Source organism: Dermacentor andersoni, chromosome 8 (genome assembly GCF_023375885.2).
Source record: "Dermacentor andersoni chromosome 8, qqDerAnde1_hic_scaffold, whole genome shotgun sequence".
Taxonomy (NCBI): Eukaryota; Metazoa; Arthropoda; class Arachnida; order Ixodida; family Ixodidae; genus Dermacentor; species Dermacentor andersoni.
In genome coordinates this window covers 141,854,891-141,869,181 of record NC_092821.1, presented here as the reverse complement: position 1 = coordinate 141,869,181, position 14,291 = coordinate 141,854,891, and the positions used below count along the sequence as shown (strand labels likewise).

Genomic DNA, 14,291 nt, shown 5'->3' with positions numbered 1-14,291 from the left:
AGACTCCGCTGCACTTCCGGTTTTGGGCGCCTATGCGACGCGTTAAACTCCGAGGCTGTCTGTGTCCCTCAACCTAACGTTTGGGCTGATTTGGGGTCTTACGTGGCTCCAAATCAGCAACAGCAAAAAAAAAAAAAAAAACGGTGAGCACTATGCACTATATATATATATATATATATATATATATATATATATATATATATATATATATATATATATAGAGAGAGAGAGAGAGAGAGAGAGAGAGAGAGCTTTGGCGTTCAAGCGTCTCTATTGAATGTCGGCTGCGGAAAGAGCGTCGGTCTCACAAAACTGTGGAACGGCCCCTTTCGCTGTTTGGATATAACCGGGTTGCCCGACAACACCCTTCCCGGAATTTCCGGGTCATTCCTGCTGTCCTGCTGAACAGGCACGATCCATCGCGTGAGGACATGTCGCGCTAGTTTCACTTTGGCCAAGGGTGCACGAAGAAAATGGGGGGGGGGGAGGGGGTAGAATGCTAAACATTACCCCTGTCCCTTCGCGTCGTACTTCTTTCGGCATAGATCTGTCCTCGTCACACTAAAACTCGGCAAACGCCACCTTCCTTGTGACGTCTAACAGTGTATTTCTTTCGGCATAGATCTGTCCTCGTCACACTAAAACTCGGCAAACGCCACCTTCCTTGTGACGTCTAACAGTGTATGTATTCGCACGAACGGCTGTTCGCATTTTTCGGTTTCTATTATGAATGGTGTAGCGCGTAAATGCTACTCGTTGCGCAACGTTAAACTTGTGACCAATGCAGGTGAATAAGCGTTAGTGGTGAATAAGCGTTAGCGTAGCATTGGTTTACAAGTTGCGCTGATGATAACGGGGACAATTAAACGCATTATATTTTGTTTTATGGCTAATTCAACAGGCACCGATATGATACTTCGGACTGTTCATGTTGTTGCGTTGACTGAAACTTCTAGACCACTGAACCCTAAAAAAAAAGTAGTAACAAAGCCTCAGAGCAACGCAAATAACATCTCTTCGACAGCCAGTTTCGATTGAATTTGCCAGGAGGATGCTGTGTCGTGAAGTCAGCTCCCAGGGTGCTACTACTGGCTTTAGGGCCTATGTAGCAGCACAGCGGAAGATCGAGTGACCTGGACCAAGTGTCAAAATGTCATATCCTGCTCCCACGTGACCACATTATGTATCGTGACGTCACGACACAGAAGAAATGAAACCGATGTTGGCTCTGAGAAAGCTACTATAGCAAACTATTTAGGGTGCTTTGAGGCTTAACACTATCTTTTCTGTGGTTTGGAGGTACCAGACCTTCATTTAAAGAAAGAAAAGAAAGAAACTAGACACTACAGTGTCAGTACCCCTCTTTAGGTAGTCACTTCGACGATGTTTCGATGTAAGAAATCCCTATATGTATGTTGCATCTACGTAGTATTTTTAGAGCCCTATGAGAGACGGCTGAAGAAATGGTGGTATTAGAGGGGGAAACCAATACGTGCCTTGAAGTGGCTTTTTCTAATATGAATTGCCTTAGTATAGAAAAATGAATTCAAATTGAACACTTTATGAGCAACTAATCTTTTCTTTTGCAGGATTTCGCAGTTTGTTAAGGCTAGCCGTAGTATTTGAAAGGACACTGAAGGAAAATATCAAGTTTAGCCAGACTAATAGATTATTCGTTTAGAAGTCTATCATCGTCTTCTGTGTGCCAGAATCTATCGATGCTGCTGCTCAAATTTAAATGACCATGCCAAAACGCACAAGGTAACATGTTTTCGACGTTACCTCCCTCTATGCCGCTCTCTGTGTATCAATCAGTGCTGGCGTCGTGTGCGATGTATAACACATATATAGCAGACAACAGGCGGCATCATTTCGATTTTGATCACTTTCTGGTTCACAAAACCTGCGCTGTCGCTACGAAGGACGAATTCGTTGTTACTGAAGCCTAAACTTTCCTACTTAATATTTCTCTTTAGAGCCCCTTGAAAAGTCGGTAATAAATGCAGCAAGCTGCAGCCAGCCGCTATACGCTCTTTACAAGGGCATGTTCACGGTTCGCTCAGCCATAAAAGAAAGAAAGGCGATGAAATGCCTATTTGTTCAAATCACCCCAGAATCACAACACGCTACTTTATACACTATATGTATGACCGCCATGTTCATTGCAGTTTAACATGTTCAAGGATCCTGATACCGGCGTCCTCCCGCCAGGCTGGAAGTTCATCCACACGTGTAGTATCTGGCCAGATGAATTTGTGAGCATGAGTAAAATTATACACACCATCAAGTGAGTATTAACGTCTTTCTGTGCTGAGAGAGCTCTGACATGGACTTCAGTTTTTTCTTTGTGCGCCGTATTTTTTTCTATTTTTTCGCTGCTGCAAATTTGAGCGTCTTCCGGATGTCTCCTGAAACGCAAGAGCATCGGGGAAAAGCACGATTTGCTTGCCCTTGTCAGTGTTGGTGCAGATGATTACGGGCGGGAATGAACAGAGTTATCGATTAAGTCAATCAACCGGCCTATATACTCTCCGGTCACTTCAGCATATCGGTCAACCTATGAATGCCGCCGGTCTGTTCACCAAACAATAAACAAATGAAGCACTCACTAGGTGTATCAGTAATGCAATTGGCTAGTAATACAAATGTATCAATTAGCCAATCAGGTAGCCGGTCAGTCAATCAATCCACCCATTTAGGCAAAGGCTCGCCGCAAAGCACTGGCTATCGGCGCAACATGAATCGCACTTCTACCGCCTTGGAACTCGAGAAAATGTTCTCCCCGTTCATAGCACCATCTCTTTTTTTCTTTATTTCCGAAATTGACATTAAAACGTCCCAAAGCAACAACGGGGTTGCTAGAGACGACTGTCGTGGAGGGCTCCGGTTTAAACCTGCACTTCAATCTAAGTATACAGGCGCGTATTTTTCATTTCGCCCTTTGTGGAACTGCGGCTGGTAACCGAACCCAGGACCTCGTGCAGGCGTCAGGATGTCGTAGCAGCCGTATATCCCAGCAGCGGGTCCACCATTGCAGTTTCGTGCCCGTCCGCAGTACTGCAGAACAGCATCCGCGGTGCGAGCGAGTTTTGGCGGTGCTTATCTGTCCCGTCTAGGGTTCCTCGATACCCTCCTCGCACGCGCTGAGGCCCCCTAGTCTCCTCTTGCTTTTCTCCGGTTTCCCCTGCTATATTGCGTTACATGCCGGCGTCAGCCGACGGGAGATCATACGGGGCCGTTAAAAGGGACTATGTGGGTCATTTTTTGAACGACCACCGCAGGCAGAGGAGATAGTGCCTCGAAGTGAAGCTTTGTCGGAACCAAGTAGATTTGCCGGTGCATGCCAACGATAGTTCTAAAGAGTGTGTCATTTAATAAAGCCTTTCTTTTTGCAAGTTTGCTTTCTTGCATTGCTTATTTGCCGCGACTAATGGCAACACCGGTCACGGTTCAAATAAAGTCAAAAATGTTTGCTGCACGTGCAGGGTATTTTTTCTCTTTCGCATGGTTTCGTGACGACAGCCGGGCTTACGTTTTTTGTTGCGATAGTAATTATATGGACAATCCAGCCGCATTTTCGCCGGCGCCGTGATATTCCGTATTAAGTCCAAGAGCGATAACACCATCGCCCCGCGCCGTATTCTGTACGTGCAAGCGAAAGCACGCCAGGGAAGCCGGCAATCGGTGTTCACTCTGGCGCGCGCAAAGAAAGAAAGCGGAGAACAAACGTCCTCTTTCGCGCCGTCCTCGTCGCGCGAGAGGTCGAGGTCGAGGACGGGGACGGGGACGGGCGGAATGGAAGGAAAGGGGGGGGGGAATGGTGGCGTCGTGCTCCGGCAGCAGCTGCGTATTTCACGAACGGGCGCAAGGGCAACTAAAAAGCGCGGCTCAATTTCGCGCGCCATGGATACGTGGAGGAAAGCGGGGAGGCAGCGTGGTAGGAACGGGGGAGGGGGCGGCTTCGAATCCGCGTGCAAGTGCGTACTTTGCAATGCCGCGCGCGGTCGCACGCGCCGTATCTTGAAAGTGATCAGCAGACGGCTCATACTTTTGTGCGCGCTGTGTTCTCGCCGCTCTTGCATTGAAGTGATTGACAGCACGAAGGTCACTTCACTCGCTGCTGCTGCCACGCTTGCTCACACCAGCGTTTCGACAGCGAGTTTCCGTGCTCAACGAGTGTGATGTGTTTGATTGTGCGCGCTGACACCATGCTTGTTAATTCTCTTGGTAAGCGAATCTTTTTCCAAGCTTGTACGGCCGATAAAACTACTATTCTTGCTTCGTATAGCTGCCGACTAATTTGCTATCGCAATCGATGCTTCGCCTTTCGGGCGAAACTTGCGACTTTTTCAAGTCATGCCTAGTCAAGATGCATTTCCAACATCGAGTTGGTGGTCCCTGAGTGAAAAGAAGTCGCAGACATCTTGAGCGCATCTTGATAGGTCCGTGTCGTAGTACCAGCGAACTGTTTTTTTGCACGTGCAGATTACAAAAAATGACTGTCACATTAGCTCGGCAAACTGCTTCTTGTGAAAGCTAGCTTTACAATGAGGAAAAGAATCTTATAAAGTAATTATCCATGTTTAAATTGGCCTTTGTAACCCTTACGAAAAAGAAACTTGCAAGAGCTGGTAAGCACGCAACTGTACCCGCCCTGGTTGGTTACTGGCTATGTCGTGCTGCTAGTTAAATACGAGGTCGCGGGATCAAACACCGCCTACAGCGGCCGCATTACAAAGGATGGCGGGGGGAGAAATGCAGAAACGCCCGTTTACCGAGCTTTTGGTGCACGTTACGGAACTCCAGGCTGTCAAAATTAATCCGAAGCCCTCGCCCTAAGGCGTGCGCCTCCCGATGACATCGCTGATTTGACACATATGAAACACCAAAGAATCTCGTTCGTTCGAACGCGCAAGCGCGAAAGCTTCTTCTTCTTTGACAGCGGAGATACTTCCTGCAAAAGAGAAATGGCGGCTTGTCGCAGAGCTTCTTTCCTCTTGCCGCAGCTTTCCCGACATCTTTGGAATCAGCACGAGCAACACAACGGAAGAGCACAACGTCGTGTGGCACGATGCCTCGTACAACGACCCGGTAAATTGGATTTCTCCTCCAAACCCCATTGACAGGGTGCACGACGAAACCAGAAGCATGGTGAGTTCGTCCAGCATAACAGGTGACCTGGCCGCCAGAGTAGAACAAGCTGCACAGTAAGATAATTTACCCCCTCCCCCAGATGCTGACACATGAAATGGTGTAAATCGGCCTATAGCTCACACTCTTGCACGCAAAAATTATTTAAAGTGAATAAGGGTGTAAATCGGTCCATAACTCTCACCTTCGCATCCAAAATGGATGTACGGGTTTCAGTTGTATATAGACATATTTACACCCGTATTCACCTTTGAAGGTGTAAAGTGAATAAGGCTGTAAATTGATCTATAACTCCCACCTTTGCGTCCAGTAGGGGTGTACGGGTGTGAGTCGTGTATAGACAGATTTACACCCGTATTCACGCTTGAGGGTGTAAAGTCAATAAGGATGTAAATTGATCTATAACTCGCACATTTACACCTAATAGGGGCGCGCGAGTGGGAGTCGTGTATAGACAGATTTTCACCTGTATTCACATTTGAGGGTGTAAAGTGAATAATGGTGTCAATCGGTCTATAATTCGCGCATTTACACCAAAAATGGGTATACTGGTGTGAGTTGTATACAGACATATTTACACCCGTATTCGTGTCTGGAGGTGTAGAGTGAGTAAAGTCGTAGATTGATTTCACTCTCACCTTTACACCCAATAGGGATGTACTGGTGTGAGTCGTGTATAGATAGATTCACACCCGTATTAACGTTTGAGGGTGTCAAGTGAATAAGGGTGCCAACCGGTATATAACTCCCACATTTACACCAAAAATGGGTATACTGGTCCGAGTCGTATATTGACAGATTCACACCCGGATTCACGTTGAAGGGTGTTAAGTGAATAAGGGTGTCAATCGGTCTATATATTCACACATTTACACCCAAAAAGGGTGTACGGCTGTGTTATATGTTGTCGCGGTCCACTGGAGGCCAGAGCGGGAGACATATTTAATGGAGACAATTAGAACAAGGGCTTAGTTCAGGTGTATTATTCTCCAGCACTTCGCTCGCACTATCGAGGTAGTCGTCATCGTCGTAAACGTGGTTCAGTATAGACGGACTTACGCCTGCATTCACTTTTAAGGGTGTAAAGTGCATAACAGTGTAGTCGGTCTATAACTCGCACCTTTACACCCAAAAAGAGAGTGCAGCAATGCGAGATACGTGTAGACAGATTTACGGCCCTATTAACTTTTAAAAGTGGAAAATATTTTTACGGTGTACACAGGAGTTCCTTTCAAATTAAGTTTAAAGGGACAATAAAAATGTAATCGCTGCAAATTTGCAAGCGAGGTGACATCTTGAGAAATATGTTCCGCTTGTGTAGTGGAATTTAGCTGGAACAAGATTCACAGTGTGCAACTCCACACGGATTTCTCTTTTTCTTTTTTTTTTTTGCGCACACGGTCCACATTATTTGCGGAACTTTTGTGACACTAGGTCAACTTTTTCTGATGCCCAAAGCTTTGCCAAATAAGACTAAAATATGCGGTTTTCTATGCTATAGAGACGACTTTCGCAAATGGCTAATCATAGAAGCTACCTTTTGAAAATATTCCCGTGGAAATAGGCTCTTCGCGCCTAGCCCGATGCCTCATGCTAGCGGCACCGTTACTTACGGCCGGAAACCCGTTCCAAATTGCGGTCGAAGTTTTAAGTATGGGAGTCTATGGAAACGTTCGAATTCTGGAGGCTTTCTTTGTCTAGTAAAAAGCGATTTACTGTGCAACAATTCCACCGATTGGCGAATTCCCGAGGTCTTGACAACTTCAATGACTGGCTTCAGCTGGTTGCAGCAGCAGTTCTTGAAATGGCAAAAATGTCGTTCGAAAATCAGTTTTAATGACAAGGTCGCGGTATTTATTGTGGTAGATATATAAACAGGAGCAGACGGTCGAAGCGATAGCCGAGCGCTTTGAACAATGACAGTCCAAAAGCGCTGATACGGCTGATACCTCCAGTGCGAGTTAGCAGGCTCGAAGCCGGCTGCACCTTGCTTTTTTTATAACTTTGTCGCTGCTTAGTCTGGCAGTTTTCCGCTAGATGGCATGTAAGGAAATGCAGGTCATTTAGTTACGGTTCTTGTTTTCTTTCTTTCTATCTGCGCCAACATCTTTCGTACAAAAATTAGCTGGTTGGCCTCGTGAGCATGCGAACGTCCTTCCAGACGTATTTTGCGCTTGAGGTATAAGATATTTTTGACAACAAATTCCGATAACGTGTTTTGAAAGTTCATTCCTTTCTTAAAGCGAAGATTTATGAAAATGTCACTAAGACATATTTTTACCTCCGCAGCGGTGTCATAAAAGGCGTCTTCGTACGACTTTTGTGCTGCTTGAGACGTACCAGAAGAAAAGGATTAGGGTCCAGTGTCCACAAATAAGAGACAAAAAGTAGAAAAATCGCCAGTTGCCGCAGACGTAGCATTCGTACAAAGGAATGTAGTTGAAGCCATTTGACGGAGTACATTTTGCATTATAGCAAAGCAGGGTTTTCCCGTACCTTATGTTGGGTGCAAATGAAGGCTCTCCGAATGGTTGCAGATGTTTGTTTGCTTAGTGCAAATTGGTACCTCGAAACTTAAAAATTATATCCTCAATATACAACGCACTTGTCTTATCATTTGAACCATTCCCATATAGCTTCACAAAATTTCAGAAATACGAAAGTTCTTCATATCATTTTACCACGAAACACGCAGAGGAGTATTGGAAATTTTATGCGGAATGACACAGGGACGTGTTAGTCTAGCCTGAGGTGTAAAAAGAGAGAACGTTTCCAACCGCAGACTCTCTTTCAGTTATGCTCACAAAGTTTTGCAAGAAGACCTTGTCCTCGGCTACAATCGCCGCAGATGCTATAGCATTCTGCTGTTCGGTTCTTAACACACTCTATTCCTGAGTCAGATCACAGCACCGTGATATAATTACTGGCGCAATTCTTCCATTCTTCTGTAAGAATATTCTTCTGCCCTAAATTTAACGTGTTTGAACAATTGAAGAAACATGAGAAAGGGCACTGAGGCTTTGCTAGAAATGCTCTCTTATCAGAATCGTTTAAGACCCATATGGGCACGGTGGTTTTCTAATGATCACGTCAGCGCCCACTGAACAGCATTTATCGTTTTCTCCACTGACATTAAATAAAATATAAAGGTTTGGTTCGTTGTGCTTGGTAGCGCAATGGCAGCTGAGCCTTTCATATGGTCCCATATGAAATATTCATATTCCCTATCTTGCCAAGGTGCCTCAAGACACGTGAATTTCGCCCTGTAATTTCGTCCTTTCGCTTTCCCAGAAAGCTTGGCGAGGTACACGAGACAATAGGCAAAGTTTTGAAGCAGTTCTGGCATTTGAGTGAGATTTCACGGCCTTTTTTATTATCCTTCATTAGTTTACATTATTATTATAACTAATTTGTGCTAATAATTATGTAATACGTGAGAGTTGAGCTGCTACAATTAATACGTCAGGTTTGCGATGGCTGACCTGAAAATGAGCCAGGTGTAATCATCGTATGACGTTGGCTGGAAGGCCATTCGTTTAAAGAACTGTGTGCAGAATAAAAAAAGAATGATGCTCAATGGCACAGTCGCTGTTAAAAGTTTATGCGGCCAAGTTTCTGCGAATAAGTTCATGTTCAGCGCAGCTAGGTCCGCAACCAGTAAAAAGACTATCGCAAAAGTGTTACTTGCTCTAGACTAGTCCATACTGTAAATCTGAGTACCAAGCTGCGTACCTAGGGAGCAGAAATATAAACCTTTCTTCAAGTTCCGCGATCCGTGAGCTTTTGAGGCTGACTATACGTACTCAAGGCGAGGCTGGTTTTTTGGCTTATACGTGAAGATAAAATGCTGGAACTTATGCAAGGTTGGGTGATTTCAGGATGCCTATCCAGCGATAGAAGCTCGGCTTACTTTTTGGTTAGCAACATTGATGAATGAATAGTTAGAGTAAATGAATCTTGCCGTCCGATTCCGGACCGACTCAAGTGACTGCATAGGTTCCATATCGATGAATATTCCGTACTATTTATTTTATTTTTGTTTGGTAAAGTACCTGGGGGGGGGGGGGAGGGCAGGTCCAAGCAGGTGAGGGTGCCAAAAAAAAAGAAAACATCCATGTTAACACATCACAAAGTATTACGCAGTAAGGGAAGAAGTTGATGGTAATGAATTCCATCTAATTATACGTGCGAAGAATTAATATGTGTACAAGTTAGTCCTTGCGAATACAGGCTTGATGTAATGACTCTGTTTATGACGTGAGGCCCGACCAGCGTGTTTCTCCAAGTAGCCGTAAGGTGTTATTCCCAGCTTACGAAAATAAAGAGAACCTAAGAAATTTAAGCGCGCTGTTTCTCTCCTTTGAGCTAGTGGTTCAAGTTCGGACAATGTTAACATCGCCGAAGGTGGGCCAAGACGTTTGAAATGTTTGTAAACGTAGCGGACGGCTAATCTTTGAATTTTTTTTTCAAGTTTTTCTGCGTTTGCCTGTGTAGAAGGGTCCGGAACAGCACTGCCGTATTCCAAAGAAGGTCTGATAAAAGTTTTTTATGTCATCAATCTTAGAGAGGGGAAAGATTCGCCCATCTTATGTTTCAAAATGCCTCTTTTTTTTTTCGGGCTGTAGAGCACATGTTATTTTTATGGCTAGACCAGCTAAGACTGAAAGCTAATGTCATTCATAAGTATTTGCATTCCTGAACGTCTTCAAGGGGTTGTTCTTTATATGGTTGGCAAAGGGATGTTTGTACTGTTTATTAGTGATGCACAGGTGCACAGTTTTCTGATGGTTAATTACCATTTCTCATTTAGCACAGCATTCTGCCAATTTGTTTAAACTGTTATTAAAGGTGATTTGCCCAAAGGCCGAATGGACAGGGGTAAATAGGATGCAGTCATCTGCGAATAAGTTCAAAGATACAGACGAGTCCGTCACGTCCACAATGACCCACCGTGGTTGCTTAGTGGCTATGGTGTTGGGCTGCTAAGCACGAGGTCGCGGGATCGAATCCCGGTCACGGCGGCCGCATTTCGATGGGGGCAAAAACACCCGTGCAGTTAGATTTAGCTACACGTTAAATAATCCCAGGTGGTCCAAATTTCCGGGGTCCACCACTACGGAAATGCTGATAATCAGGTCGTGATTCCGGGACGTAAAACCCGATAGTTTAATTAGTTTTTAACGTTATCATTGCTTCCAAAAGAGAGTGACTGCATAAGTTTATCGCTATAGGGCATAGTTCATTTCGCCTGGGTACCACCGCCAGACCTTTATATTTTTAAATCTGCCCCGATGGCCTAAGATATGTTGTCGAATAATTATAACAGGATGAACAATCGCAGCATTACGAGAAATCCCGGTACGGTGGCGCGCCTCGTCATATGTGATAATGATAAGAGCGGTAGCTTGTCGTTAAAAATTACTTGTCACTCCCCGTTTCTTTTTTTTTTTTCTCATGGACACAACTAACCCGTAGAAGGGTAATGACGTCATATCGCGACCTTTCAGCTGCCGGATGAGTTGTCGAATGGCACGTGGCACCGGATAAAAAAGAATACTGTAGTGATGATTAAAAAGTGACTTTCTAATCATAAAATTTTAGCTTATGGTAAATGGGGAAAAAAAAGTCAGCGCGCCCCAGGAAGACATATATTCAATTATACGATATTACCTGATATTGCAAAAAACAAAATTAAATGAGAACGAACATACTCAGTAATTAACGTATTCAGATTACGCAACGTGCGCTAGTTGATGTTGCATGAAACTTAAGTTTATTAGTACTCTTTAGGATTCATTTGTGAAGGTGATTCCGTTCAAGGGATGTGCGAGGCCAAAAAGAGCTTAAGAAAATTAATGTGACTAGATTGGATGCCATCTTTATGCAGCTGATCAATACGATGCGCTACATGTTGCCATGGAGATGCCAGTTTAAGAGTTGGAAATACAATGTTTTATTTGCGAGTAGAGTAGGTATTCGATCATAATTTGAACATATAAAACGAGTGGAGTAATTTTGAATAGTTCTAATGAGGTAATACGTTTCATGGAATCTCACACGGTGGATGCATGTTGTAATTCTGTTCGTATTAGTGTTTTCTATAGTAGTTACTTGAGAGGGGATGGTGGCATTTTAAGAGTAGGGGAGCAAACAACGCAATGTTTCATTCGCATTGTTACTAATGTCGACATCAGATGACCAGGGGAGATAAGCGCTGATAAGAACGTGTACTTTTATGAATGTGCAGGCTCTAACGCAGTGTTGCTAATTACCTCGAAGAGCTCTTTTCAGTGGGAGTTGCTTAGATAATGTTGCTGCTACGTTTGGAGTCCCGCAAGGCCCCGTTTGGGGGCCGATTCTGTTTCTTGTTTTACAGCGAAGCTGTATATGGCTAGCTGATTCGTCCGTCCGCCCGTCTGTCACCAGTACGCCGAAAACTCCTCCGACGCATTCCCATGCGCATGCGGAAAAAAAAACGAAAGAGAGGCACGCGATTGGCTGCACCAGTAGTGACGTCCAGCTTCACTGGTTAACCATATGTACGGAGTGCTTGGGTGGCGCTTTCTTCCTTCATTCCTACTACGGGACGTACTCGTCGATGGGCTTGGTGGATTCCTGGCCCGAACGCCCACCACAAGCTGTAACAAACTATACTCGCGGGCCAGCAAGCGCTTTGAGACGATTGCCGTGTTTTCATTTGACCTTACCGTGGCACAGATAGAACGCAGGCGAGAGCTTGCGCGGATAAGCGCGGAAAGATACATTTCACCAAAGGGACTTTCATACTTTCGCATTCACACATGTAAGCAGTCTTTAGTGAATTTGCCGAAATTTCTTTTCATTTCTACTAGAAACTGACCACCCCCGTTTCTCTCATGCGCGCTACAGAGGCAGCGAGATAAAAGTCATGCGCGCTGTGCCGAACTTCATCTTATTGTTTGTTTACTTTTTGCAAATTACTTAGACTCACCGAAATTTGGGAAACAATTTACGGAGGTAGCCAGAACCACTACAGTGGCTGTACATAATAGTATCATCGTAGCACTGCCTTTATTATTGGCTCCATTTGGAAGTTGAGGTCCTCCGCATTCGTTTGTTACCCTTATCAACGCTTAATCATGCGGAAAGGCAATGGACAAGATCGGGCGCTCCAGCGGAGCTCAGCGGCCGAACCCACAGACGCGCGCGAAGTGGTTGGCATTAAAGCCTGAACCGTTGCGGTTTCAGTTTTACGCTGACTGTGCTGATTGGCGCGGCATTTACTTTTGCCTCTGCTGCTCAACTACGTGCTGTCTTGGTGATGAATCTTTTTTAAAGCGAAGATTTCTTTGCCTCTTCGACCTTCACGCTGCTGCTGCTGCTGTGATCTTGCACGCCACAAACGCCGGCCACGTCGTGACGTAGTTGAAACGCACGCCACTAACGCCGGTCGCGTCGGGAAGTGGTTGCGACGTGGCTATGTCACAAAAAACATGAAAGGCATGTGCTGTCGGTGTATTTTTTTTTGCGACGTTTATGATCTCTCGTTCTGAAAATACTGTGGAATAACATTGTAAAGGATATAAGACAAAGAGTATGCCACGTGGAGGGCCTACGTGGTTGTGGTTCAGAATGAGTACTCGCCAAGCGACGCCCGCGGCGTTGACACCGGATTTTCTGCTACACGGGTTTCTTAATGCTGTCGCGTTGGTACATAACAGGAGTGGGGCACAAAGGAAAGACGACCCGAGGTCCTCGCGTCAACATTTGCGTCGCGTCGCATGTGCACAATGCCCTGTGGACGCCGTAATTAGGCGTGACACCCCCCCAAATGCAGTGCAGGAGCTGCCGCGCTCGTCTCCGTGCCCACCCGCAATAGGAGCGACAGTAGAGGAAAGAGGTGGGTAGAACGTTAGCGAGGGAATAGAGAGAGAGAGAGAGAGATGAGGCAGTTTCGTTAGCTACAACGCTACAACACAGAATGGCACCGAAGCATGCACTGTTGGGGTCTCGGTGCTGACGCCCGTTATTGCCAATGGGTCGCAAGCCCCAAGGGTAGCGTTGGCCTGGCGGCCTGGGGCACTGGAAACATCCGAAGGTCCCGGCAAAGCAAGAGTAGACTGGTAACAGAACAACTTGTTTATTCTAGCATAGCAAAAGAGCGGCCGGTCAGGTCGACCGAAGTGGAGAGACGGGAGAGCACGTAACTCAACAGTACAAATCGGAGCCTCCCTCCTGGCGTCCGGGGGCAGCTGCTCTTATACTCTCGGCGTCGCGGGCCAGAAGGAAGGTCACGGGATGAGCCCACGTGACGGCGGAGCATGAGCCCACGACGGCGCGCACGGTCGAGCCGAGAGACATGCTGAACCGAGTGTAGTGACGCATCGCCAACCCGCCGACGGACAGACCTCCTGGCACCTCACTTGGGGAGCTCCGCTCCCCGGCTGCCGCGCTTTGACAAGCGTGGGCACACACACACACACGCACGCACGAAGACACGTGGCACTGAAACACGCCTGGACACGCTTGGCGGGGAGGCGTTGCGGCGGCGTCGAACGGCCCAAAATGTCCGCCGCTTTGAACGAAGCCCCGGCGTCCGTTGCATCCGCGCCGGCATTACCGCGCGTTGTAGGCGAAACGTAACAGACCGCCCCGCCGGGGGAAGGAGATCCCGATGGTCAGGGGACTGCATCCGCTGTCCGGAGGGATGTCGCTCGATGATGCTCATAACCGAAGTCGGGCGTCCTTTGGCGTTTCTTGAGCGCAGCGCACAGAGAAGGCCTCGTTCTCACGTTCAGGTGCACACAGGACACTGCAAAGTGACTTCGGGAGAGTTGACATTTTTGTTCTCGTTTCCGGCAAGCGTTAGAACTACGCCGAAAGTCAACCGCTCAGTCAGCAAGCACGGCACAACCCTCACTAAGCCCTACCAGGCTCTTTCCCCTTTTATACTGCTGCCTAGTTCCTTACAGTAGTTTAGCAGCACTCAGAACGCGTCCACAAATCGGAAAATTTGCACTAGAAAGCACATCATCATTTTGAAACACTACACGAAAGCAATAAGTTAAAAAATCCTGCCTCAGGAAGAAAAACATCAGTAACAAGCAATTTTGAGGCTGATTCCCACGTTAGGGGCTTCGACTTAAGCCATCGGCGTTACC

At 46.2% G+C, this 14,291-nt stretch overlaps 1 protein-coding gene across 1 annotated transcript in view; it reads left to right on the top strand.

The window, feature by feature from the left end:
- The window catches only part of LOC126526076 (uncharacterized), a 78,463-nt gene that overhangs the window by 45,525 nt on the left and 18,647 nt on the right, over positions 1–14,291 (top strand). The window contains exons 10-11 of the mRNA XM_072284135.1: positions 2,169–2,287; positions 5,007–5,151. Coding sequence (XP_072140236.1) covers positions 2,169–2,287; positions 5,007–5,151 — 264 coding nt within the window. The remainder of the gene's footprint in view (positions 1–2,168; positions 2,288–5,006; positions 5,152–14,291) is intronic.